The sequence below is a fragment of the Canis lupus genome, chromosome 38, assembly GCF_011100685.1.
Source record: "Canis lupus familiaris isolate Mischka breed German Shepherd chromosome 38, alternate assembly UU_Cfam_GSD_1.0, whole genome shotgun sequence".
Taxonomy (NCBI): Eukaryota; Metazoa; Chordata; class Mammalia; order Carnivora; family Canidae; genus Canis; species Canis lupus.
This window is the reverse complement of record NC_049259.1, coordinates 23465050-23491810: the sequence shown is the minus strand read 5'-3', so window position 1 is coordinate 23491810 and position 26761 is coordinate 23465050. Positions and strand designations below refer to the sequence as shown.

At 46.9% G+C, this 26761-nt stretch overlaps 2 protein-coding genes across 2 annotated transcripts in view; one reads left to right on the top strand and one right to left on the bottom strand.

The window, feature by feature from the left end:
• The window catches only part of OR10J5 (olfactory receptor 10J5), a 188308-nt gene that overhangs the window by 60886 nt on the left and 100661 nt on the right, over positions 1 to 26761 (bottom strand). The gene's annotated exons all lie outside the window — the stretch shown is intronic.
• OR10J2 (olfactory receptor family 10 subfamily J member 2) lies at positions 20776 to 22941 on the top strand. The gene has a single exon (XM_038586387.1). The coding sequence runs from the start codon at positions 20776 to 20778 to the stop codon at positions 21703 to 21705; it is 930 nt and encodes a 309-aa protein (XP_038442315.1). The 3' UTR covers positions 21706 to 22941.

Genomic DNA, 26761 nt, shown 5'->3' with positions numbered 1-26761 from the left:
ATGCCATGAGGGCAATTATTGAAAATAAAAATTTTTTAAAAGAATTCATAGCTAAGAAAAAAACCCCAGCAGGCCAAGCCGGGTTCCGACAAGGAACAGCCGGATGATTTAATATTAAAAGAATCAGAATATTTATTGTATTAACAATTAAATAAAATTTATGATTTCAAAAGATGAGAAACATAAAATATTAGCTATAAGTCCAACATCCAGTTGACCATAAACGTTCTTACTAAGTGTAAAAAGGAATTTCCTTTATTATGATTATTTTTTAATTTCATTTACTTATTTGACAGAGAAAGAGCAAGAAGGAGCAGGGGAGGGGCAGAGGGAGAGGGAGACACGGGCTCCCCCCTGAGCAGGGAGCCAGACGCCCACCCGGCTCCATCCCAGGCCCCTGGGGTCATGACCTGAGCCACCCAGGCGCCCCACGCAGTTCCCTTACTTATGAACATCTGTCAGAAGCCTGCAAACATTCTTTCGTGACAACACATTTGAGTATTAAGTCAGGGAGAAAAAACCCAAAATATATACATATCAGCAAACATGGAAGACAATACAGGTATGTCTTGTTTGCGGTGCTCGTCTTCTCCTGACTTACAATACAACTCCATCAAGCAATCCCTACAAAAATGAATGTGCAGATGGACTCGTGACGTGCAAAGACGTAATACAGCAAGAATAGCGGAAGGAGAGGTGAGGGAAGTATCTACACTGGAGATTTTAAGTAAAAATCGCAAAATAAATGAAGTCTTGAAAATATTAAAGTTTTGGTAGGTACCAATCGAGAACTGATGAATAAGGACCTACCTAGGGATACAATACAACCGTTAAAATTATAATAGCAATAAAACACTTTAGATCAATTTGAACACAGACCAAATGTACGATTTTAATAAAATGTAAATGCCAATTTTGTTTCTATGCCAATTAAGTTGGTATTAATTAAAACTAAATTTTTTTTTTAAGGGGGGAAAAAATTGTAATCGTCCTCAGGGCAACCACTAAGAAATCGACTTCCAAAAAATCCAGGAAGGAAAAAGCAAGGAAATTAAAATGGTACGCTGGGAACTATGGCAGCAAAGGCGGCAGTGATGGATGACCAGAGGGTAGAGAAACCGCGTGACAGAGGGAAAACCAACAGTAAAGTAGGAGATGTAGCTCCCGCCCGGTCAGCAACTACGGTAAACCCAGCGTAGCTAAACAATCCAATCAAGAGGCTGAGATTGGTAGAATGGATTAGAAAATATAACCCAACTCTACAGTGTCTACAAGACAGACTGTCGATTCCAAGAGACAAATAGGGTAAAATTTTAAAAATGGAATTAGATACGCCAGGCCAGCAGACGGTAAGCAAAAAAATATGTGGAATGGCTATATTAATATTAGACAAAATTAACATTAGGACCAAAATTGTTACGAAAGTAGGACATTTTCTAAAATAAATCTGATGGAAGCTCAATCCGACAGGAAGAAAGGACAATTATCGATTTTATGTGTACCTGCCAACAGAGCCCCAAAATACACGGAGCAAAAACTAACAGATTTGAAGGGGAAAATGCACAATTTGATAATGGTTGGAGCCTTTAGTACTCTGTTCAATAATGGACAAAGCAACGTATTTCAAACTTAAACAAAAAAATAGTGAGATAAAGATAATGTCAAGGAAAAAGAATGCATGGGGTTGGGGCCCGGAGGCCAGGTGGTGACAGGCCTGAGAGGCGCAGCCTGATGGTCCCTGAGGGGGAAACCCAGCTCACGCAGTGGTCTCCCGGCCGTCTAGGAGAGTCTAATGAGCTTGCTTTTCCACTTCTGGAATCCCACGGGAGAGAAACGATAGCCAGATTTGACTGTTAAGTTTAAGGAAAATTAAAAACAAAACAACAACAAAAAAAAAACCCCTCACCACACCCCAGCTTCTGATAGAGCAGGGTCCTTGACGACTGGGAAAAACCGCAAGGGTTCCTGGAATCCAAGCAGTGGTCTTAGCTAGAGCTCACTTGGGCTTTGTTAACCATGGTTTTCCAAGGCCCCACGCTATTAAAAATAGATATTTATTTAAACAAATTAAAACCTGACAAATAAGCGCTTGCTGTTCCCTGCAGGGAAGTGCTGTGCGGTCCCAAAGCGCGGCCCAGGTGACGTGGGAAAAAGAGCCCCACACATAACGAGTTCCCCTGGCACCGGCTGTCGGCTCTGCAGCCCTGGGTGCTCAGGGAAGGGCACCCAGAAACTCGAGAGAGGGTTTTCAGAGAACTTACCCTGAGTGTTATTTTAAAGCTCGGCCTCGAGCTGGAGGGAAGTCTACTGTCCCAGGAGTCCCCCGTGACTTCCTACTAACCTCCGTCCCGGACTGGCCCTGGGGCAGGTCCAAGGACCACATACATCCAGGTGCCTTTTTCCAAGACCATGATTAGGGAATACTTGTCACCCAGGGGGCACGTCTCTGGCCTCTCCTCCCATTTATCATGTGGACCCACAGATTTGCAGGAGGGAAAGTAAGCGGGCTTTCAAAGACGACTTCAAGGTTACAAAGGGTTCACGGGAGGAACCACAACACATATAGTATGGGTTTTAAGGTTGTACAGGGCTGGGCTGAGAAGGGTTCCGGTGTCTAGAAATATTTTGTTTTCCTCTGGATGTGGCGTTTCCAAAAGATGCCTGCCAAACCAAGGAATCAGGACTCCCCGGGATGAAGGGCATCTTGACTACTAGGAAGTGGGGCCCCGGCACTGCTGAGCTGTGATTTCCGGGCCCCGTTCCTGAACCAGTTCACCGGCCCGAGCAACTCCGCCGAAGCTTCAAGGAGCACTTTACAGGCAGCCGCGGCAGCCGGGCGCCTCGACGCCAAAACCACCCTCCTCTAAGAACGGTCCCTGAGACCCCACGTAAGTTTTTGGGTTTTGTTTTGGTTTTGTTTTTTTCAACGTCACAGCATTTCTTCCATAACGTACTCTCAGGAGCGGAGGCGTTAGCCACGCCACTCCTACACCCTCCTGCAGATTCCCTTATATAAAAGTGGAGTATTTCTGAAAAGCAGACTAATTTTAAAAGCGCTCAAAACGCGGACCTCGCTACTTACCCCCTAGTACGCCATCCCGCAGTGGGGGTGACTGCTTTTACTTCAGGCGAAATGGACCATTTAGGCAACACCGTCGTTTTATTATTGAATTATTTTTTTTGTAGCTCACCTGTTTACACTATTATGGGGGTGGTGGTAGTTGGGGCAAAGGTTGTGTCAAGAAGAACCGCACCACGTTTGGTGTGTTTTCCGCCCGGATGGTAATAGTTTTCTGCTTTCTTCCAGGGCCATAATTTCAAGGTTAGAGTTCATCCCCGTCCTGTGGCAGTTGGCTGCCGTCAGGTGCACAGATAGACGAGGACACGGGGTCTAAAGCACTCAGTCCTCTTTAGGGGAAACCTCGCTGTGGCGCCCCACACTCCGCTTCCTAACGGCCACTCAACTGGGCAGGCACATGACCTGTAAGGACCCCGCCCAGACCCCAGGCCCCACCATGAAGCACGCCACAGTCGCAGAACAATGGGACCTGGCCCTGGCGCGTGTGATTCAGGGGTGCAGCTTGGGCCCATGAGGGCAACAACGGGAAAAGAGGATGCAGGACTCGGCTTCAAACCCTTTTTATTTTGTCCCCAGGCAATTCCGGCCAGTTACTGCATCCGAAGACCACCAGGATCCTTGTTGGCTGCTCCACCGACGGCAAGACGGGAAGCACATACGAACGCACTGGGTCACCAACACGCACAAGGCGCCGTCGACACTCTCGACACTCAAGAGTCGTCGGGTGCCTCGTGCCACCGACCTTGCAGGATGAGGGTGAGGATGCCAGTTGACGGGAGGTCGGGTGGGGCGGCCAGACGATTCTTAGAGGGCATCGTGGGCTTGGGTGGCTCTGAACACTGACGGGGATGTAGGAGAGAGCTGGAGGGCTGAGGGGAGCGGGACCAGCAGAACTGGAAGGGGAATGCGCGCAGGGTGTGCACCTCAACCCTAGCTGCTCGGGAGCGAGCGGTGGCCGCAGACCCTGGCTCCCTGCGCCCCACCCCGCACGACCGAACCCGAAGAAATTGACAATTTTCTGAATTTATGGAAACATTTAAAACTTCGGTATCCTGTTCATATGAATGACTCGACAACGGTGTCATCACTACGTCGTAGGAAGATGCGGGGCCTGGGCTGGAGACGGCGATCCTCAACCCCGACAGGTCCAGCCCTGAGGGAGGTGCTTACCGCCCTCGACTCGAAACGCCAGTCTTTCTCTTAGTGAGAAAAACAGTGTTCCACTATCTACGACCCCAAAGAAAGAACATGAATGCGAATTTAGATAAACGGAGACCCGGCCGACGGACCACAAAAGCTTGGCCAGCCTGGCCGGGAGAAACCACCCGTCTATGTTCCTCACGTGATTTTTTTTTCTTCCTTCTTCTTAGTATCTACCTAGAGACTTAATGGAGGGAAAGATAACACTTTGGTGGAGCGACGTTCACTTTCCAGGGCTTCTCGAGCTCGGCGAGCACCAATTCACCCTGTTCGTCGTGTTCCTTGTGCTCTACACCCTTCACCCTGGCTGGCAACGTGGTCATCGTGACCGTCATGTGTTGACCGCCGCCTCCACAAGCCCATTGTACTTCTTCCTGAGCACGCTGTTCTGTTTCGGAGAACGTGTACACCTCGTCATTATACCCAAGATGCTCTGTACATCCTAGGCCTGAGTCGCCCATCTCCTTGGCAGGCTGTGCCACCCAGATGTTCTTCTTCATCACCTTGGCCACAAACAACTGCTTCCTGCTCACGACATGGGCTACGACGCTACGTGGACATCTGCGACCCCTTGAGGTACGCAGTCATCATGAGTCAAAGGAATATGCATCCAGGTGTGTGGGGGGAGCCTGCAGCATTGGCTGATCGTAGCCATGACCACGGTGCTGGCTGGGGTCAGGCTGCCCTTCTGTGCCACGAGGGTGGCCCCACTTCTTCGTGACATCGACCCGTGATGAAGAGCTTCCTGCATCGACACCACAGCCAATGTATGATCCTGACTCTGATCATCAGTGTGCTGGTTATCCGGTGGCATGGGGCTGGTCTTCATCTCCTACGTCCTCATCATCTCCACCATCCTCAGATCCCCTCCTGCCCAGGGCCGGAAGAAGGCCTTTGCCACCTGCGCCTCCCACCTCACCGTGGTCATCGTCACTACGGCGCTGGCTCCTCGCCTACCTCAAGCCCAAGTCGGAGAACTCCAGGGATGAGGAACAGCTGATCTCGGTGACCTACACGGTCATCACCCGCTGCTGAACCCTGTGGTGTACACCCTGAGGAACAAGGAGGTCAAGGATGCTCTGCTCCGGGCCACTGGCAGGAAGCTTTCCTGATCAGATAGACCCGCTCGATGAGGGTGCTATAGATTCTCTAGGAGCGAAAGCAGGCGTGCCCACAGTGCCACACAGGTGGGTGTGAACACGGATGATGGCAGGACAGAGGCTGGATTAGCCGGGGCAGGCTTGACTCGGGACCCGGCTAACATTTTAATGCATTCTGTAACACTAGTTTGGACACGTGGTGCCACGCCACTTACACAGGTTTAAGTCGTAGCGGAAGTACTTCCTCATGGGCAATTCAAGCTCCTGCATCCTAGACACCATGTTAACTGGATATCGAGCGATCAGGCATTACCAATCCAGATGCTTAAATTCTGGATCTTTTCCCCTTTAGCTCCAGGTTGCAATCAGGGGAAAAAGGAAACGTTTCCCTGATCATGTTCAGAGAAACATCTCAAAAGTGACTAAAATCCCCCCCATGATACTAGTAAAGCTTGTAGTGGAAATACATCCACACATGGCATTTATGAGACCATACAAGAGACGCGTGGTGATACAATCTGTAGTGACTGAGCCCGTCAGGGACAGAGATGGGCTTGCTCGGGAGGGGGAGGGCTTTCGTGGGCAGAAAGAAGCAACAAGAGCAGGGGAATAAAGGAGAGAGTCCGCAGCAGGGAAGAGTGGGAGAGGGTCGGGAGGGTGTACGTGGTAAGGACAATGTGGTCATCCGTAACTTAGAGACAACCAAGAGATTTATCATCCATCCTCCCTACCATGACTTAGACCCACCAGGCCCTGAACTAACGGGACATGGTCGGCTGGCCATCTCACTTCCAGGACCCTGCCCTCAGCGTTCCTCCACTCCACACTGCCTTCCACCCCAACCACACTAGTGACTGGTCCCTTCCCCTTCCACCTCAGGCCCTTCTACTGCTTACGGCCCCTGGATGGAAACTCTTCTGTGTGACTCATTTGAAACCCCAAACCAAAGCTGCTCTCCTATGAGCCCTGATGAAGGAATCAGTCCACCCACTCCTTCACCCCGCTATCCCCCACTCTTGCATTCACACGACACTACAGCAAACTTCCCTTGGGGTCTTCACGGACACACATGTGAACTGGGCAGTGACCGCGGGGCTTTAGTGCAGAGGGCACTGCTGGGTCACGTCTCATTTGTACCCAGAGATATGGTCCTCACAGGCTGTGCTCTCTCGAGGTTCATTTTAAAAAGTAGGGCTGTGTCTAAGTATCTCCTGAAATAGCTCATTATGGTTCACTCTTACCATAGATTCAAATACGGGCTTTATTTTTTAAAAGATTTATGGTGAAATCCAAGAGAACCCAAAATAAAGGTACCCTGCATTTTACTAAGTAAATAAAAATTTTATTCTGGACCTAGTTACCAAAACGTGCTTTGTCCGTTTGACCTTCTCAACAGAAAATCTGCATCTGCCAACTTAGCTATGTCAAAAAGTCAGGTTAGTGCTTTTTGGAGGTGGCTGAGTGACGGGAATGGAACATAAGTAGTGGAAGAAAGAGACTCCATCTGGGTTCGCCGAACTTCTTACCATATACATTGGATGAATTATTTAGTTCCCTAAGACACAGTTTCCTTATCTATTACAAACATATCCAAACGTTTGTGACAGACAAGTGAGACAAGAAACGTGAAAATCCTTGCAAGTGACGAAACAAATTCTTTAGATTCATTAGAGTAAGAAACAAAAGCAACGTCATCTCCATAAACTTCCAGTCATATCATAACCAACCCAGAGTCCAACCCCTCACTGAGCAGCCACTGCCCTCAGAGATTTCCAGGCTGCTCTTCCGGCTTCCAGCTATCCCTCCGGTTTCTACGCGTGGTCAGGGTCTCTTTTCCTTGGATGGTCTGGAGGGTCAGGACGGCAAAGGTGGCTTCGGGAGATCCTCCAGGCACGTGTGGTTCAAGAATCTGAAACAGGTGCCAGAGAGCACCAGGTGCCAGAAAGCGGGTGCTGTAGTTGGCTTCCCCAGCCCCAGGCCACCACCCTTCGCTTCTCAACTGCTTTCTTTCCTTAAGAGCATAAAATCATAAGATGCTTGAGTTTAAGACACACTTTTACTCTCCCCAGCTGAGGATTCTCTAGGAAAGTGACTGAGTCTTTCCTGTTCTACGAAATGGGTTACCAACATCCTCCTCTGTCTTTCCCATTGGCTGTCGTAAGAACAACTAGACTGAAGACGGTAGAAATGCTGCGGTAACCACAAAAAAGTGTTAAAGATAGCATATTATCATCATGATCTCTAATTCTACTCTCCAGTTTCTCCTGACATTTTTATATTATTTCGCCAATTGTTGACTCCTACCTTTTCCCCACAGTTGCTTGCACTCTATCGCTATTGCACTAAGTCACCTAGGCGCGGTGCCTTGCAAAAAAAAAACAAAAAAAAATCCCCATGCCTCGCATCACTGGATCTTTGTTAGCAATTCCACACTACTGCCTACCCTCCTGTCAGTAACAAGCACCGCCCTTTTCTAGTTACCGTGATTTAAAATCTTCACCATGACCACACCTCGGTAAGGATGCATGGTCTAATGTAACGCAGTGTGCATGCAACATCTACAAGCTGAAAGAGTTCACAGAATACATTTATCTTACTACTTGCAATGCATTCTGATGCTTTCATTCTAGTCTGTTCTAGTTTGGTTTGTTTGTTGTTTTTATGTATAAGAGAGAGAAAGAGAACGCACACATGGGGAACAGCAGGAGCAGAGATGTAGGGTGATAGGAATCCCACCAGACTCCACGCCGAGCACCCGACGTGGGGCTCGATCCCAGGACCCTGAGATCTCGACCTGAGCCAAAACCAAGAGTCAGATGTTCAACCTGAGGAGCCACCCCGGTGCCCCAGTCTCTTTGTTCTAATTCATTTAGTCAAATGATGTAAGGTACAGAGGTGCAGATACGACGTATGTGGCCAAATACTCAAAAGCTGAAAGTTCAAGTACTCAACTGGGCTAATGCTGAAGCCTTAATACCATCAGACAGGTTTGGGCTACTGAAATGAAAATCTTACTGATATGAACATCGGTATTCGTATTTAACACCAGACATCCAAGGAGGATACTTACTCTTCACTGTAGATGCTGGGTTGCTGCCGTGGTCACACGCCTGGGACACCAGGTGGTGTGTGCTCACTCCTCACGTGAGACACAGAGACTGGCAGAGAGAACAAATAATCTTGAGGGATACACCTCACTTTTCTCTAACGCTTTCTCTATTCATATCTTTCATAAATATGGATTAAAATAATTTACTGAAGAGGGTAATCGATGAGCGTGGTGGCAAATAAAATCAAGCTGTAAATTAAGGAACTTAAATAGAATTAAAAAGCTAAAACTATGGGCGTCACAATTGTTTTATTTAAAAATATGAATACAGGCCGCCTGGGTGGTCAGTGATGGTTAGCGACGCTTCGGCCTGGGGTGTGATCCTGGGAACCCGGGATGAAGTCCCATGTCATGCTTCCCTTTTTTAAAAAAAAAATTATTTATTTATTCATGAGAGAGAGAGAGAGAGAGAGAGGCAGAGACACAGGCAAGAGGAGATGCAGGCTCCATGAGGGAGCCCGATGTGGGATTTGACATTGGATTTGAGCACCCCAGGCTGCCCCATGTCATGCTTCCTGCATGGAGCCTGCGTCTCCCTCTGCCTATGTCTCTGCCTTTCTCATGAATAAATAAATAAAATATAAAATAAAATAAAATAAAATAAAATCATGAATACAGAACACCAGATAATTTTACAAGACTAGAATTCGACACCCTAATTCCATCATTCTGCTTTGTATATTTAAATTGTTAAGTATTATTGGCTTTACAACATATAACATTCTTTCCAAACTAAAAATCAACATCAACCCTCGATAGTTATCTGAAATGTGATTTTCCCAAACTCTAAAATTTGTCCCCAAAAATCAACAATTCCCAATCGTCAATTGCTCATGCATTTTACTTTTGAAGTAATAATGTAATGTATACCTCAAAAGATTGAATTTTAACAGTGTAAAAACATATAAAGCTATTTGATCTAAAGCCACAGAATGATAACTATATTTGAAAATGCATATTTGGATTTTTTTTAAAGCCAGTGGCTGCTTTGTCCAGATTCCTGAGTGCTGTCAGCCAGATTGGAGGTGGGACCGTGTATGCATCAGTGATGATTATTCTCCCTCCAAGCTCGGAGTGCCCCAAAAATGGTATACAACATTTTTAGGCTATTGACTTTGCAAAAAGCTAAAGACCAAGGTAGAAAAGAAATAGTAGACTCTGACTAAATGCCAAAAGCAAGGGTCAAACTTGGATGTGCTCCTGGGGTTACCCTTAAAGTTAGGGTGATGCCACAACAGGGTGCTACACACGTGGCACCTCCATGCTGGCCAGGATGAGCATATGAGAGGGAGGCCACAGTTTTGTCTTTTTAAATCTGAACAGTGACATATTAATTGGCATTTATCTGATTACAAAAGCAATACTCTCACTCTTGAAAAAAAAAAGCTTCAAAAATTATAAAGAGAAAATGGAACCTCTGTCTCTGATGTCTACTCTGGAATAAATGAATGCATAGAGCATGTTTCCCCCCCACACTCAGCCAGCCCAACCCCCCCCCTACCAACCCTAGAAGGGAAAAAACTTTGAAGTAGGATCCTTAGCCAGGGCTAGAAACAGAAATACATTTTTTAGCGGGCTACAAAATACATGGCATGACCTAGAGACGCAGAAGAAATGTGTTCAACTGGATGAGGTACCTCGGAGGCAGTGGGAATCAGAAGGGAAGCCCCAGAACAAAAGCACATTCATACCAGAGGTGGAAGAGACCAGACGATGGGAAATGGCACAGGATATAAGAAATATAGGTAGTAGCCCAGAAAAAAGCAGCTGCCCTCCCCTCATTTCTTGCTCCAACAGAAGAGTATTGGTGGCTTCCAGACAGAACATCCCTGGAGAAGGAGAAGCGACAAACTAGCAAACAGGGGTCCGGCTGTAACAGATCGAGGAAAACAGGACATGAATATAGGATGAAGCAAATACGTACCAGAAGTCTTGAGCTCAATAGTAGCAATATTTTCTTTGTAAATAATTATAAGAAAATTAACTCACTTCTCTTACTCAATGTGAAGCTATTACATACTGGTCAACACTAGTCATTACTTAAAACAAAGTTATAGGTATTCTGTTAAATATAATGAAGGGGAGAAGGGTGCCTGGGTGGCCCAGTGATTGAGCCTGACTCTTGGTTTTGACAGGTTGTGATCCAGGGCCTGAGATCGGCCCTGTGCTGGGCTCTGTGCTCAGCAGTCTGCTAGTCTGCTCCCTCTCTCCCTCTGGACCCTCCCACCCCCCCACCTGCTGTATCACTCTCTAAAATACATCATCTCAAAATTAAAAAATATAATTGGAGGGTAGAGAGAATGTCGATTGAAACACAAACTTTTACCTAGGATTATTTGTGGCTTTTCCCTAAACCTGATCAAATTTCAGTTCAGAACAGGCTCACATTCACAGCCAAGAAACAGGGAGATGACAGCGGGCATGTGCAGCAAAATCATGGAATCTGGAAAGGAGGATTATACGTGGTCACTGTCCCGTGGACTTAGAACAGAGATCACAGATGGAAGGTGCTCGAGGCAGAAGAAACACCCGAAACATGATTTCTTGCCCAGAATGCCAGAAGCGCTCTTGAAGGGGAGAGAGAGCAAGTCTTTATGGACCTAAGAGTGTACAATAGTTTGGTAAAACACCGTTGAAAATATTTAATATTTATATAGCCAGAGCCTCTCCCTACCTGCTCAGAAGGCCGGAGGGTGGCTTTCTGGGGACACTGACAGAGATGAGGTATGCTGGGGGGCCGGGGAGGTTGGGACAGTATTTTTTAAAAGGTAGAAGAAGATGTAAAGAAAAATTAACAAGACTCTTACAGGACACTGATGATAAGGCTTACAGCTCCCAATCAGGAAAATGAAGGGTTGTCCCCTGGAGAACTTGACATTCCATGAACAAACGACCAACAGATAAGGAAAGTTCAATGTGCTACGTTAGGAAGAATAAGCTTATAAGAGAGCCAGCTTTGCCACATCACTCAGCTCTATTCCCCCTAGAAAGTAAAGCCCTCTGCCGAACATACCCCAGCCCTTACGCAACACAGTTTCCAAATAGCGTGGTTGGTGTATTGTCAACATTACAAAGGACAAGGATCCCCAAGCTTTTGGGAATAACATGAAACAGGTATCAATCAATAAACAGAGAAGAAGAACAGGAAGAAGCAGATACAGGGCAGGGAGGGATTAAAGTCTTTCTAAGATAACATACTCACATTTTCAGAAGGACATGACAAGCACTGTATTGGTGAAATAAAAGACGTTCTGTATAAAAGGCATGTTCTGGGAAGCAGAAAGAGCTTTTTACAGATTAAAATACATTACTGAAATAAAAATTAAATAGGAGAGTTGCAGGAGAAATTTGATGAAATGTCTTGAATAGCAGAAACAAAATGACAAAAAAGGAGTGAACTAAGGGCCGCAAATGAATACCGAAAAATAAATAGAAGATGTTTAATATTTGACTAGGATAGACTCCAAAAAAAGTAGAAAGGGTTAAATTTAAAGAAGAAATGGTAAAAGAGAATTCAAAGAGCAAAAGGACATGAGTTTCCAGACCAACTGTCTCCCACAACCAAAGCAGTCATGACACATGCAAAATGCACCTCATCGAGTTTCTAAAAACCATGTTACAAAGGTGACCTTACAGATTTTTTAAGATTGAAAAAACCCCAATGTAGTAAGTAATAAGCAATGAACAGATCAAGAATCAAAATGCCTTGGACTTTACACTAGATAGCTGGAAGACACTGAAATAATGGCTTAACATTTTTTAAGAGGGCAAATTAGTCTGTTCACCTTAGAAATAGGAAACTGCCAGTTATTTACCATGGAGAGATGGGTTATGTGAGAATAAGAGAATTGCAGTCGGGACAAACAAGTGCAGCACCAACCGTAAGCAAGTCTGGGGAACAAAGGACAAGCACTTTTTTTAAGGAGAAAAGGGGGGAGTTGTGAAGGTTGTTCTGAACAGCAAGTCCATTGGAGGAAACTAGGAATCTGAATGTGGTGGCTTTATGGGCTGAGCCATTGCTTGGGGGGATGAGCAGCACCTCGTCCTCCTCCTACAGGAGTAGATGGTCCAGTTCAAGGTAAAGTCCATGTAAGGTCAAGTCCCCCTCTTCCTGGGGTCTAAAGTCAATGAGGAGTGGTAGGGCTGCCCCCACCCCTTCCCAAACCTCTCAATTCCATTTGTGAGGCTCCCATTACTAATTTTGTGTCTTAAACTAGAACATAAATTCAGCAAATTATCAATCATGTGTGAGAGTAAAATAACATTTTCCAACATTGTAAAATCTCAGCCTTTTGCCCCTATCTCCTCTTTGGGAAGCCATTAAAATGAGGGTGTACACCATTAGAAAGATAAAGGATTCTTTCCTTTATCTAGATAAAGATAAAGGAGGATAGTGAATCCAGAAGAGGAGAGATGGAAGAGGATCCCCAGTTTGGAACTAAAGTGTCACATCCATAGCCTTCCAATCAGCGAAGGAGCAACTGAGCAAAACCAGAGAAAGGCAGAGGGTTCTTGGTCAAACTGGCTTGTGAAAAGAAAAAAGACAGGAAATTAACAGCATGCCTGACATTAAGACCATAGAGAGGTTAAAAACAAACAAACAAACAAACAAACAAACAAACAAAAAAAAACGCTTAGCCCTCTTGGTCAAGAGATACGAAATTATAGTGGATGATGGATCAGTTGTGATATTTCATGTAATCATTATTATTGAAACAAGAAAATAGTGACAACCAAAATTAGAAGTACAATATTTGAGAAAGAGGAAAGAGGAAATGTGTGAGTTAGGAACTAAAGATGGAAAACAGGGAAAGAGTAACCTAAAAAATAGTGTGATGGTTAATGTTATGTGCAGTTTGGCTGACACATTGGCCGGGCCACATTGCTGAGATACTTGCTAAGCATCAATCTGGTTGAGTTGAGAGTGTTTTTAAGGGGGGAGACTAAACATTTAAATTGGTGGGATTTGAAAATATGGGAGAGCCCAGATGTTCTATCAACAGATGAATGGATAAAGAAGATGTGGGTGTGTGTGTGTGTGTGTGGGTGGGTGTGTGATGGAATATTACCAGTCACCAAAAAGAATAAAATCTTGCCATTTGCAATGACATGGGTTGAAACTAGAGGATATATTATACTGAGCAAAATAGGTCAGAAAAAGACAAATATGATTTCAGTCACATGGGAATTTAAGAAACAAAACACAGGATCATAGGGAAAGGGGAGAGAGAGGAGAAGATAAAATTAGAAAAAAAAACAAAGAAGGAGACAAACCATAAGACACTCTTAAATCTAGAGATAAAAGAGGGTCAACTGTTGGGAGGAGGTGGGGTGGGGGGGAATGGGGTGGTAACGGGTGGTGGGCATGAAGCAGGACATCTGGATTGGATGAACACTGGGTATTATATGCAAACTGATGAATCACTGAACTTCGGTCTGGAACTAATAATGCACTATATGATAATAATGGATTTTAAATAAATTTTTAAAATGAACTAAAATAAATAGTGAGCTTTGAGTAGGGAAGATTTCTCTTATGTGGGGTGAGCCAGGTGAGGCATGAGTAGACAAAAAACAAACTAACTAAACTAACCTACCATGAGGAGTAGAACTCAGCAGCCAGTCGCCTTCAGACTGGAGCTACAGTAGGCTTGCTCTGGCCTCTGCCTGGTGGGCCACCTGGAAAGACCTGAGATGTGTGCCACTTCATAATTGTGGGAATCAGCTCGTAAAATAAGTATCATCTCCTCTGTGTTTCTCTCTCATACACACATATTATAAAATAGACATATTGCAACTGATGAATACGTGACTCTAACTGAAACGATGTGTACTCTATGTGCTAATGAATTTTTTTTTTAATTTTTTTTTTTTAACTTTTTTATTTATGATAGTCACAGAGAGAGAGAGAGAGGCCAGAGACACTAGAGGGAGAAGCAGGATCCATGCACGGTGAATGCCCGACGTAGGATTCGATCCCGGGTCTCAGATCGTGCCCCGGGCCAAAGGAGGTGAAACCGCTGCGCCCCCAGGGATACCGCTAATGAATTTAATTAAAAAACACACACAGACATAAATATTCAATTGACTTAGTTGTTCTGAAGCCACCAAAACAGGTAGCCTCTAGAGAAAAGAAAAAAGGAGGAAGGGAGACAGTAGAGAATCATTTCCATATATATATAAATAAATAAGTATAAATATATATAATATAACCACATTAAACACACACATTATGTGTACAATATTAGAAATATTTGCATTTATGTTATTATTTATTATGTGCTCTATTTCTAAAAAAAATGAAAATGTTAAAAAAAAAGTTAAGGGTTATCATTAGGTAAATAGTCTAGACAATGCAAACTTTCACACCAGGGTAGGACCATGATAAAATAGACCATATAAAAAACGATTAGATGCTGAGAAAAGGGGGAAATAAGGAGAAACATGGTAAAAGGAAAACCCAAAATAAGAATAAGCTTCCTATAAGAATTATATAAATAATAGTTGAACTAAAAATTCATCAAGGAGGAAAAGACAATAAAATGAACAGAGGTAAATGTAGTTCACAAAGAACTCTATTGAAAGAACAATTCCACCAAAAATGCGTTAGCGGCCAACACTGGTACGGAACCTAAACAGCCAGATTCAAATTATCAGGCAAACACTACACAAACCACAAGGAGAAACCAGGATTGTAAAGTCAATGAAGAGACATTTTCAAAAGACTGGCAAAGCAGACAAAGTGTGAGAAAATACAGAAGTTTATGAAGAATGAGAAAAAACACAATAAAAAAAAAAATTATATAGTCAATTTATCAATTTTAAATTCTTTTCATATACAGGCAATTTTGACAAAAATGACCACGCTCTTACCCCAAAGAGATCACTGCTGAGCCACCCACGCTGCCCGACTTGCATGATTTTAAATGCGGTGTTGAATATCTAAAAAGATAAAGATCTTAAAACAAAGATCACAGCGTGCCGGGGCCGCATGAGGCCACGAGAACCCCCACGGGCTCCTCGCCACGCGGCCTCGGTGGACAGCCAAGGCGGAGCTTACGAGTCGTGCCAAGACTGAGGCCCCTCTGTGCCTCGCGGTCGTCGCCCAGCCTCTGAACGCATCGTGTCCCTTCGACGTTGGTACCACCCCAGGTCGCCAAGGTGGGATTCGGTGGGGATGGGAGACCTCCCGCCTGGGGAGGCGTGCACGTCCCCCGTCGTGCTCCAGGAATCCCCAGCACGCGAGCATTTCACACAGGACGTTAGGGTCCTGCAAACCCCGAAGTAGGAACGTCCGAAATCAGCCTGGTTTTAACCTCGTCTCCCTCTGAGTCTGGCCCGTCTCAGGCCGCCGGCTAAGTGGCTGGGGCAGATGGCTTGGGCACCAAGGGACGTCCCACCTGCCTCCCTGCCTGCGCAGCACCCCCGCCCTGGAGACCCAGCAGGCTTGGTGCGGCCCATGTGGGGACCAAGTCCCCAACCCGGTCACAGGGAATCATGCGGCTTCTGTCCCACTTGCCCCCCACGGCCTGCCCTTGGAGCCGGAGCACCGGGCAGGGAGGGGAAGCCCAGGCCACCTGCGGGGACCAGGTGGCAGCATTTCAGGTGCTTGCTTGGCATCACAGACTGGCTTGAGGGCGAGCCCCAGCTGGGCCGCAGCTATAGGGCACTGGTCCCCGCAAGGCCCATCCCCGCCGCCCGCCGCCCTGAGCCCGGAGCTCTGTGCTGTGCCACCGACCTGCATGCTGGATGGCCGAGCTCGGCACAGGCCCTGGCAGACGTGGCCGAGGACACCTGCCTGGGGCCAGGCCTCAGCCTCCCTGGAGGTGGCGCGGCCACCCCTTGAGACACCTGCTGGCCGCCAGCTGCTCAGCAGAGCCCTAACCGCGGCCCTTCCCCCTTTCTCAGTGATTCATAAACTCAGGATTTGGCCAGATTTCTTTTTTCACCCCTTGAAAGGTAAAAGGACACCTTCTCTACTGGAAAGTTAGGGTTACTAGAGCACCCTCCTCTAACGAGGCCTAATTTGGGGGGGGGGAGCTCAGACTGTGCCGGCAGGAAGCTCCCCCTGCCCTGAAGGTGTGTTGGCAAAGGTGCCCTGCTGGTCTCTGGCCCAAGAGGCATGATGGTGGCTTCCATTTAGGGGAGGGAGGCCCCCCCTTCATGCCTCAAATCGATTTGTGTCTCCGGTGACTCCCAGGGTGACAATTTCTCTGTTCTCACTAGAGGGAAGGAGAAACCAGCAAGGGTGACCCAGAAGCGAGAGACCACCTAATCCAAGCCAATCCTACTTGGACGCTGAAACCAGCAAACGCTGTGCTGTTGTAAGGCAAATGAAGAAAACCATTTGGCTACAAAAAAACAACAGGAGAGGTGAGATGCTAGCTTCATTGATGACAATTCAAAGAAAAATTTTGAGTTGCCTACAAAATTCTAGTTTGGCTCATCTTTCCTCTTAGGTCTCTGATACAGATAGGGATACGGGCAAATGGTAACAACATTTTTTTTTTTTTTTGTATTTGCTATAAACTCCATGTTATACTCTTCTAAATTTAAAAAATGACCACAAGTTCAGTAGAGAAGGAAATGAGAATAGAGAAAAATAAAATAAAAAAAAAATTTTAAAAAAAAAAACCAGGGATGTTTTTCAGGTTTGTCAAGATATGAATATAGGCACTTCCTTTCTGCCGACTGTTGAAAAATTAACTCGGAAGGACTGACAAGGGTCTGTAGGTTAGATGGGTTAAGCACAGAGGCCACAGGCTGGGCAGCTCTGATGTCGCACCGGGCCTACATAAAGGAACCAAAATCTTTTTTTGTAATATTATATTTATTTATTCATGAAAGATACAGAGAGAGAGAGGCAGAGACACAGGCAGAGGGAGAAGCAGGCTCCATGCAGGGAGCCCGAAGCGGGACTGGATCCTGGGTCCCCAGGATCACCAGGGCTGCCCAGGAACCAAAATCTAAGCCTATAAATGCCTCAAGGTCATGAAATCAAGACACTAAGGAGAACCAATCACAAAGAGCCAAGTAGGCTTGACGCTACAGCCAGTTGCTCTGCCCTCACTTTGCTTCCACCTTTTCTCTAAAAGCATCTCTGCGAGCTCCTGCTGGGAGAGCACTCCTAACCACTCCCGTTTCGGGGCTGCTGGACTGGATTTTTGCTCACATAACCTAATGTTTTTAATATGTCTCAGTTTTTTTTTTTTTTTAAGATTTTATTTATTTGAGAGAGAGAGAGAGGCAGAGACAGAGGCAGAGGGAGAAGCAGGCTCCCTGCAGGGAGCCAGACGTGGGACTCGATCCCGGGACTCCTGGGTCACGCCCTGGGCCGAAGGTGGCGCTAAACCGCTGAGCCACCGAGATGCCCACATCTCAGTTTTAGTTTCATAACATTAAACAAAAATAGTGAGAATAAGATACTGTCAAGGAAAAGAAGTGCATGGGGTTGGGGCCCGGAGGCCAGCGTGGTGACAGGCCTGAGAGGCGCAGCCTGATGGTCCCTGAGGGGGAAATCCCAGCTCACGCAGTGGTCTCCCGGCCGTCTAGAGAGGTCTACTGAGCTTTGCTTTTCCACTTCTGAATCCCACGGGACAGAAACGATAGCCAGATTTGACTGTTTAAGTTTAAGGAATAATTAAAACAAAACAACAACAAAAAAAAAACCCCTCACCACACCCCAGCTTCTGATACTGAGCAGGGTCCTTGACGACTGGGAAAACCGCACGGGTTCCTGGAATCCAAGCAGTGGCTCTTAGCTAGAGCTCACTTGGGCTTTGTAACCATGGTTTTCCAAGGCCCCACTGTATAAAAATAGAATATTTATTTAAAAAATAAAACCTGACAAATAAGCCGCTGCTGTTCCTACGTGCAGGGAAAGTGCTGTGCGGTTCCCAAAGCGCAGGCCCAGGTGACGTGGGAAACGAGCCCCACACATAACGAGGTCCCCTGGCACCGGCTGTCGGCTTCCTGCAGCCCTGGGTGCTCAGGGAAGGGCACCCAGAAACCTCGAGAGAGGGTTTTCAGAGAACTTTCCCTGAGTGTTAAAAGCTCGTCCTCGAGCTGGAGGGAACGTCTACTGTCCCAGGAGTCCCCCGTGACTTTCCTACTAACCTCCGTCCCCGGACTGGCCCTGGGGCAGGTCCAAGGACCACATACATCCAGGTGACTTTTCTCCACGACCATGATTAGGGAATACTTGTCACCCAGGGGCCACGTCTCTGGCCTCTCCTCCCATTTATCTGTGGACCCACAGATTTGCAGGAGGAAAAGTAAGCGAGCTTTCAAAGACGACTTCAAGGGTTTACAAAAGGTCACGGGAGGAACCACAACACATATATATGGGTTTTAAGGTTGTACAGGGCTGGGCTGAGAAGGGTTCCGGTGTCTAGAAATATTTGTTTTCCTCCTGGATGTGGCGTTTCCAAAGATGCCCTGCCAACCCTAAGGAATCAGGACTCCCCGGGACTGAAGGGCATCTTGACTACTAGGAAGTGGGGCCCCGGCACTGCTGAGCTGTGATTCCTGGGCCCCGTTCCCTGAACCAGTCACCGGCCCGAGCCACTGCCGCCGAAGCTTCACGGAGCAGCTTTACAGTCAGCCGCTGCGCACGGCGGGCGCCTCGACGCCAAACCACCCTCCTCCTATAGAAACGGTCCCTGAGACCCCACGTAAGTTTTTGGGGTTTTGTTTTTGTTTTTGTTTTTTTTTCAACGTCACAGCATTTTCTTCCATAACGTACTCTCAGGAGCGGAGGCGTTAGCCACGCCACTCCCTTACACCCTCCTGCAGATTCCCTTTACTAAAAGTGGCGTATTTCTGAAAAGCAGACTAATTTTAAAAGCGCTCAAAACGCTGACCTCTGCTACTTACCCCCTAGTACGCCATCCCGCAGTGGGGGTGACCTGCTTTACTTCCAGGCGAAATGGACCATTTAGGCAACACCGTCGTTTCTATTATTGAATTTATTTTTTTTGTAGCTCACCTGTTTACACGATTATGGGGTGGTTGGTAGTTGGGCAAAGGCTGTCAGAAGAACCGCACCACGTTTGGTGTGTTTTCCGCCCGGATGGTAATAGTGTCCTGCTTTCTTCCAGGGCCATAATTTCAAGGTTAGAGTTCATCCCCGTCCTGTGGCAGTTGGCTGCCGTCAGGTGCACAGATAGACGAGGACACGGGGTCTAAAGACACTCAGTCCTCCTCTTTAGGGGAAACCTCGCTGTGGCGCCCCACACTCCGCTTCCTAACGGCCACTCACTGGGCAGAGCACATGACCTGTAAGGACCCCGGCCCAGACCCCAGGCCCCACATGAAGCACGCCACAGTCGCAGAACAATGGGACCTGGCCCTGGCGCGTGTGATTCAGGGGTGCAGCTTTGGGCCATGGGGGCAACAACGGGAACAGGATTGCAGGACTCGGCTTCAAACCCTTTTTATTTTGTCCCCAGGCAATTCCGGGCCAGTTACTGCATCCGAAGACCACCAGGTATCCTTGTTGGCCCTGCTCCACCCGACGGCAACGACGTTAAGCACATACGAACGCACTGGGGTCACCAACACGCACAAGGCGCCGTCGACACTCTCGACACTCAAGAGTCGTCGGGCTGCTCTGTGCCACCGACCTGTGCAAGGATGAGGGTGAGGATGCCAGGTGCCGGGAGGTCGGGTGGGGGCGGCCAGACGATTCTAGAGGGCATCGTGGGCTTTGGGTGGCTCTGAACACTGACGGGTATGTAGGAAGAGGCTGGAGGCTGAGGGGAGCGGGACCAGCAGAACTGGAAGGGGAATGCGGCGCGGGTGCTGCACCTCAACCCTAGCTGCTCGGGAGCGAGCTGGTGGCCGCAGACCCTGGAGCTCCCTGCGCCCCAGCCCCCCGCACGACCGAACCTCGACGAAATTGACAATTTTCTGAATTTAATGGAAACATTTAAAACTTCGGTATCCTGTTCATATGAATGACTCGACAACGGCGTCATCACTACAGTCGTAGGAAGATGCGGGGCCTGGGCTGGAGACGGCGATTCCTCACCCAGGACAGGTCAGCCCCCGAGGGGAGGTGCTTACCGCCCTCGACTCGAAACGCCACGTCCTTTCTCTTAGTGAGAAAACAGTGTTTCCACTCTCTACGCCCCAAAGAAATGAACATGAATGCGAATTTAGATAAACGGAGACCCGGGCCGACGGACCACAAAAGCTTGGCCAGCCTCGCCGGGAGAAACCACCCATCTAGGTTCCTCACGTGATTTTTTTTCTTCCTTTCTTTCTTAGATACTACCTATGACTTAATGGAGGGAAAGAATCACACTTTGGTGAGCGAGTTCACTTTCCAGGGCTTCTCGAGCTTCGGCGAGCACCAGCTCACCCTGTTCGTTGTGTTCCTTGTGCTCTACACCTTCACCCTGGCTGGCAACGTGGTCATCGTGACCGTCATTAGTGTTGACCGCCGCCTCCACACGCCCATGTACTTCTTCCTGAGCACGCTGTCTGTTTCGGAGACCGTGTACACCCTCGTCATTATACCCAAGATGCTCTGTAACCTCCTAGGCCTGAGTCAGCCCATCTCCTTGGCAGGCTGTGCCACCCAGATGTTCTTCTTCATCACCTTGGCCATCAACAACTGCTTCCTGCTCACGGCCATGGGCTACGACCGCTACGTGGCCATCTGTGACCCCTTGAGGTACGCGGTCATCATGAGCAAAGGAATATGCATCCAGTTGGTGGGGGGAGCCTGCAGCATTGGCCTGATCGTAGCCATGACACAGGTGCTGGCTGTGTTCAGGCTGCCCTTCTGTGCCACGAGGGTGGCCCACTTCTTCTGTGACATCCGACCCGTGATGAAGCTCTCCTGCATCGACACCACAGCCAATGAGATCCTGACTCTGATCATCAGTGTGCTGGTGATCCTGGTGCCCATGGGGCTGGTCTTCATCTCCTATGTCCTCATCATCTCCACCATCCTCAAGATCCCCTCTGCCCAGGGCCGGAAGAAGGCCTTTGCCACCTGCGCCTCCCACCTCACCGTGGTCATCGTCCACTACGGCTGCGCCTCCATCGCCTACCTCAAGCCCAAGTCGGAGAACTCCAGGGATGAGGACCAGCTGATCTCGGTGACCTACACGGTCATCACCCCGCTGCTGAACCCTGTGGTGTACACCCTGAGGAACAAGGAGGTCAAGGATGCTCTGCTCCGGGCCACTGGCAGGAAGCTTTCCTGATCAGATAGACCCACTTCGATGAGGGTCCTATAAGATTCTCTAGAGCAGGAAAGCAGAGCAGTGCCCACAGTGCCACACAGGTGGGTGTGCACGGGATGAGATCAGGACAGAGGCTGGATTAGCCAGGGCAGGCTGCTCCGGGACAGGGCTAACATTTTAAATGCATTCTGTAACACTAGTTTTGGACACGTGGTTTCCCCACGCCCACTTACACAGGTTTAAGTCGTAGCGGAAGTACTTCCCTCATGGGCAATTCAAGCTCCCTGCATCCTAGACACCATAGTAAATGGATATCAGAGATCAGAGCATCTACCAATCCAGTAGGCTTAAATTCTGGATCTTTTCCCCTTTAGCTCCAGGTTGGCAATAGGGGAAAAAGGAAACCTGTTTCCCTGATCATGTCAGAGAAACATTCTCAGAAAGTGACTAAAATCCCTCCATGATCTAGTTAAAGCTGTAGTGGCAAATACATCACACTGGCATTTATGAGACCATACAAGAGACGCGTGGTGATACAATCTGTGAGTGACTGGCCCGTCAGGGAGAGATGGGCTTGCCTCGGGAGGGGCTTTCGTGGGGCAGAAAGAAGCAACAAGAGCAGGGGAATAAAGGAGAGAGTCCGCAGCAGGGAAGAGTGGGAGAGGGTCGGGAGGGTGTACGTGGTAAGGACAATGTGGTCGTCCGTAACTTAGAGACAACCAAAGAGATTCTAGTCATCCATCCTCCCTACCATGACTTAAGACCCACCAGGCCCTGAACTAACGGGACATGGTTCGCTGGCCATCTCCACTTCCAGGACCCCTGCCCTCAGCGTGTCCTCCACTCCACACTGCCTTCCACCCCAACCACACCTAGTGACTGGTCCCTTCCCCTTTCCCATCCTCAGGCCCTTCTACTGCTTACGGCCCCTGGATGGAAACCTCTCATTGTGACTCATTTTGAAACCCCAAACCAAAGCTGCTCTCCTATGAGCCTTCTGATGAAGGAATCAGTCCACCCACTTCCTCCACCCCACTACCCCCCACTCTTGCATTCACACGACACTACAGCAAACTTCCCCTTGGGGTCTTCACGGACACACATGTGAACTGGGCAGTGCCGCGGGGCTTTAGTGCAGAGCGGCACCTGCTGGGTCACGTCTCACTTGTACCCAGAGATATGGTCCTCACAGGCTGTGCTCTCCTCGAGGTTCATTTAAAAAGTAGGGCTGTGTCTAAGTATCTCTAAAATAGCTCATTATGGTTCACTCTTACATAGATTCAACTACGGGCTTTATTTTTTAAAAGATTTATGGTGAAATCCAAGAGAACCCAAAATAAATAAAATAAAAATTTTATTCTGGACTAGTTACCAAAACGTGCCTTGTCCGTTTGACCTTCTCAACAGAAAATCTGCATCTGCCAACTTAGCTATGTCAAAAGTCAGGTAGTGCTTTTTGGAGGTTGGCTGAGTGATGGGAATGGAACATAAGTAGTGGAAGAAAAAGACTCCATCTGGGTCCTGCCGAACTTCTTACCATCTACATTTGGATGAATTATTTAGCTTCCCTAAGACACAGTTTCCTTATCTATAAAACATATCCAAAGTTTGTGACAGACACGTGAGACAAGAAACGTGAAAATCCTTTGCAAGTGACGAAACAAATTCTTTAGATTTCTATTAGAGTAAGAACAAAGCAACGTCATCTCCATAAACTTCCAGTCATATCATAACAAACCCAGAGTCCAACCCCATCCACCTGAGGCAGCCACTGCCCTCAGAGATTTCCAGGCTGCTCTTCCGGCTTCCAGCCATCCCTCCGGTTTCTACGCGTGGCTCAGGGTCTCTTTCCTTGGATGGTCTGGAGGGTCAGGACGGCAAGGTGGCTTCTGGAGGATCCTCCAGGCACAGTGTGGTCACGAATCTGAAACAGTGCCTCGAGGAGCACCAGGTGCCAGAAAGCGGGTGCTGTAGTTGGCTTCCCCAGCCCCAGGCCACCACCCTTCGCTTCTCAACTGCTTTCTTTCCTTAAGAGCATAAAATCATAAGATGCTTGAGTTTAAGACACACTTTTACTCCTCCCCAGCTGAGGATCTCTAAGGAAGTGACTGAGTCTTTCCTGTTCTACGAAATGGGGTTTACCAACGTCTCCTCTGTCTTTCCCATTTGGCTGTCGTAAGAATCAACTAGACTGAAGACAGTAGAAATTGCTGCGGTAACCACAAAAAAGTGTTAAGATAGCATATTATCATCATGATCTCTAGATTCTTACCTCTCCAGTTTCTCCTGACCATTTTTATATTATTTCGCCAATTGTTGACTCCTACCTTTCTCCCACAGTTGCTTGCACTCTATCGCTATTGCACTAAGGTCACATAGGCGCGGTGCCTTGCAAAAAAAACAAAACAAAAAAAAATCCCCATGCCTCGCATCACTGTATCTTTTGTTAGCAATTCCAGCACTTACTGCCTACCCTCCTGCTCAATAACAAGCACCTGCCCTCTTTCTAGTACCGTGATTTCAAATTCTTCACCATGACCCACAGCCCTCGGTAAGGAATGCATGGTCTAATGTAACGCAGTGTGCATGCATACATCTACAAGCTGAAAGAGTTCACAGAATACTATTTATCCTTACTACTTGCAATGCATTCTGATGCTTTTCATTCTAGTCTGTTCTAGTTTGGTTTGTTTTTGGTTTTTTATGTATCAGAGAGAGAAAGAGAACGCACACAGGGGGAACAGCAGGAGCAGAGATGTAGGGTGAAGGAATCCCAACCAGACTCCACGCCGAGCACCCGACGTGGGGCTCGATCCCAGGACCCTGAGATCTCGACCTGAGCCAAAACCAAGAGTCAGATGTTCAACCGACTGAGCCACCCAGGTGCCCCCAGTCTCTTCTGTTCTAATTCATTTTAGTCAAATGATGTTAATGTACAGAGGTGCAGATATGACATATGTTGGCCAAATACTCAACAGCTGAAAGTTCAAGTACTCAACTGAGGCTAATGCTGAAGCCTAATACCATCAGACTAGGTTTCTGGGCTACTGAAATGAAAATCTTACTGATATTGAACATCCGGTATTCGTATTTAAACACCAGACATTCCAAGGAGGGATACTTACTCTTCACTGTAGATGCTGGGTTGCTGCCGTGGTCACACGCCTGGGACACCAGGTGGGTGTGCTCACTCCTCACGTGAGACACAGAGACTGGCAGAGAACAAAATCATCTTGAGGGATACACCTCACTTTTCTCTAACGCTTTCTTCTATTCATATTCTTCATTAAATATGGATTAAAAATAATTTATCCTGAAGAGGGTAATCGATGAGCGTGGTGGCAAAATTAAAATCAAGCTGTAAATTAAGGACTTAAATAGAATTAAAAAGCTAAAACTATAGGGCTTCACAATTGTTTTATTTAAAATCATGAATACAGGCCGCCTGGGTGGCTCAGTGGTTTAGCGCCGCCTTCGGCCTGGGGTGTGATCCTGGGAACCCGGGATTGAGTCCCATGTCATGCTTCCCTTTTTTTAAAAAAAAAATTATTTATTTATTCATGAGAGAGAGAGAGAGAGAGAGAGGCAGAGACACAGGCAGAGGGAGATGCAGGCTCCATGCAGGGAGCCCGATGTGGGATTTGACATGGGATTTGAGCCACCCAGGCTGCCCCCATGTCATGCTTCCTGCATGGAGCCTGCGTCTCCCTCTGCCTATGTCTCTGCCTTTCTCATGAATAAATAAATAAAATATAAAATAAAATAAAATAAAATCATGAATACAGAACACCAGATAATTTTACAAAGACTAGAATTCTGACACCTAATTTCCATCATTCTGCTTTGTATATTTAAATTGTCTAAGTATTTATTGGCTTTACAACATATAACATTCTTTCCAAAACTAAAAATCAACATACAACCCTCGATAGTTATCTGAAATGTGATTTTCCCAAAACTCTTAAATTTGTCCCCAAAATCAACAATTCCCAATCGTCAATTGCTCATGCATTTTACTTTTGAAGTAATAAATGTAATGTATACCTCAACTGATTGAATTTTAACATGTAAAACATATAAAGCTATTTTGATCTAAAGCCACAGAATGATTAACTATATTTGAAAATGCATATTTGGATTTTTTTTTAAAGCCAGTGGCTTGCTTTGTCCAGATTCCTGATGCTGTCAGCCAGATTGGAGGTGACCGTGTATGCTATCATGTGATGATTATTCTCCTCCAAGCTCGGAGTTGCCCCAAAAATGGTATACAACATTTTTAGCTATTGACTTTGCAAAGACTAAAGACCAAGGTAGAAAGAAATAGTAGACTCTGACTAAATGCCAAAAGCAAGGTCAAACTTGGATGTGCTCCTGGGGTGACCCTCTAAAGTTAGGGTGATGCCACAACAGGGTGCTACACACGTGAGCACCTCCATGCTGGCCAGGATGAGCATCTGAGAGGGAGGCCACCTGTTTTTGTCTTTTTTAAATTCTGAAACAGTGACATATTAATTGGCATTTATCTGATTACAAAAGCAATACTCTCACTCTTGAAAAAAAAAAGCTTCAAAAATTATAAAGAAAATGGAACCTCTGTCTCTGATGTTCACTCTGGAATAATGAATGCATAAAGCATGTTTCCTCCCCACACTCAGCAGCCCCACCCCTACCAAACCCTAGAAGGGAAAAAACTTTGAAGTAGGATCCTATAGCCAGTGCTTAGAAACAGAAATACATTTTTTAGCGGGCTACAAAATACATGGCATGACCTAGAGACGCAGAAGAAATGTGATCAACTGGATGAGGTACCTCGGAGGCAGTGGGAATCAGAAGGGAAGCCCAGAACAAAAGCCACTTCATACCAGAGGTGGAAGAGAACCAGATCGATGGGAAATGGCAGGATAAAGAAATATAGGGTAGTAGCCCAGAAAAAAAGCTGCCCTCCCCCTCATTTCTTGCTCCCAACAGAAGAGTATTGGTGGCTTCCAGACAGAAGCAATCCCTGGAGAGAAAGCAACAACTAGCAACACAGGGGTCCGGCTGTAACAGATCGAGGAATCAGGACATGAATATAGGA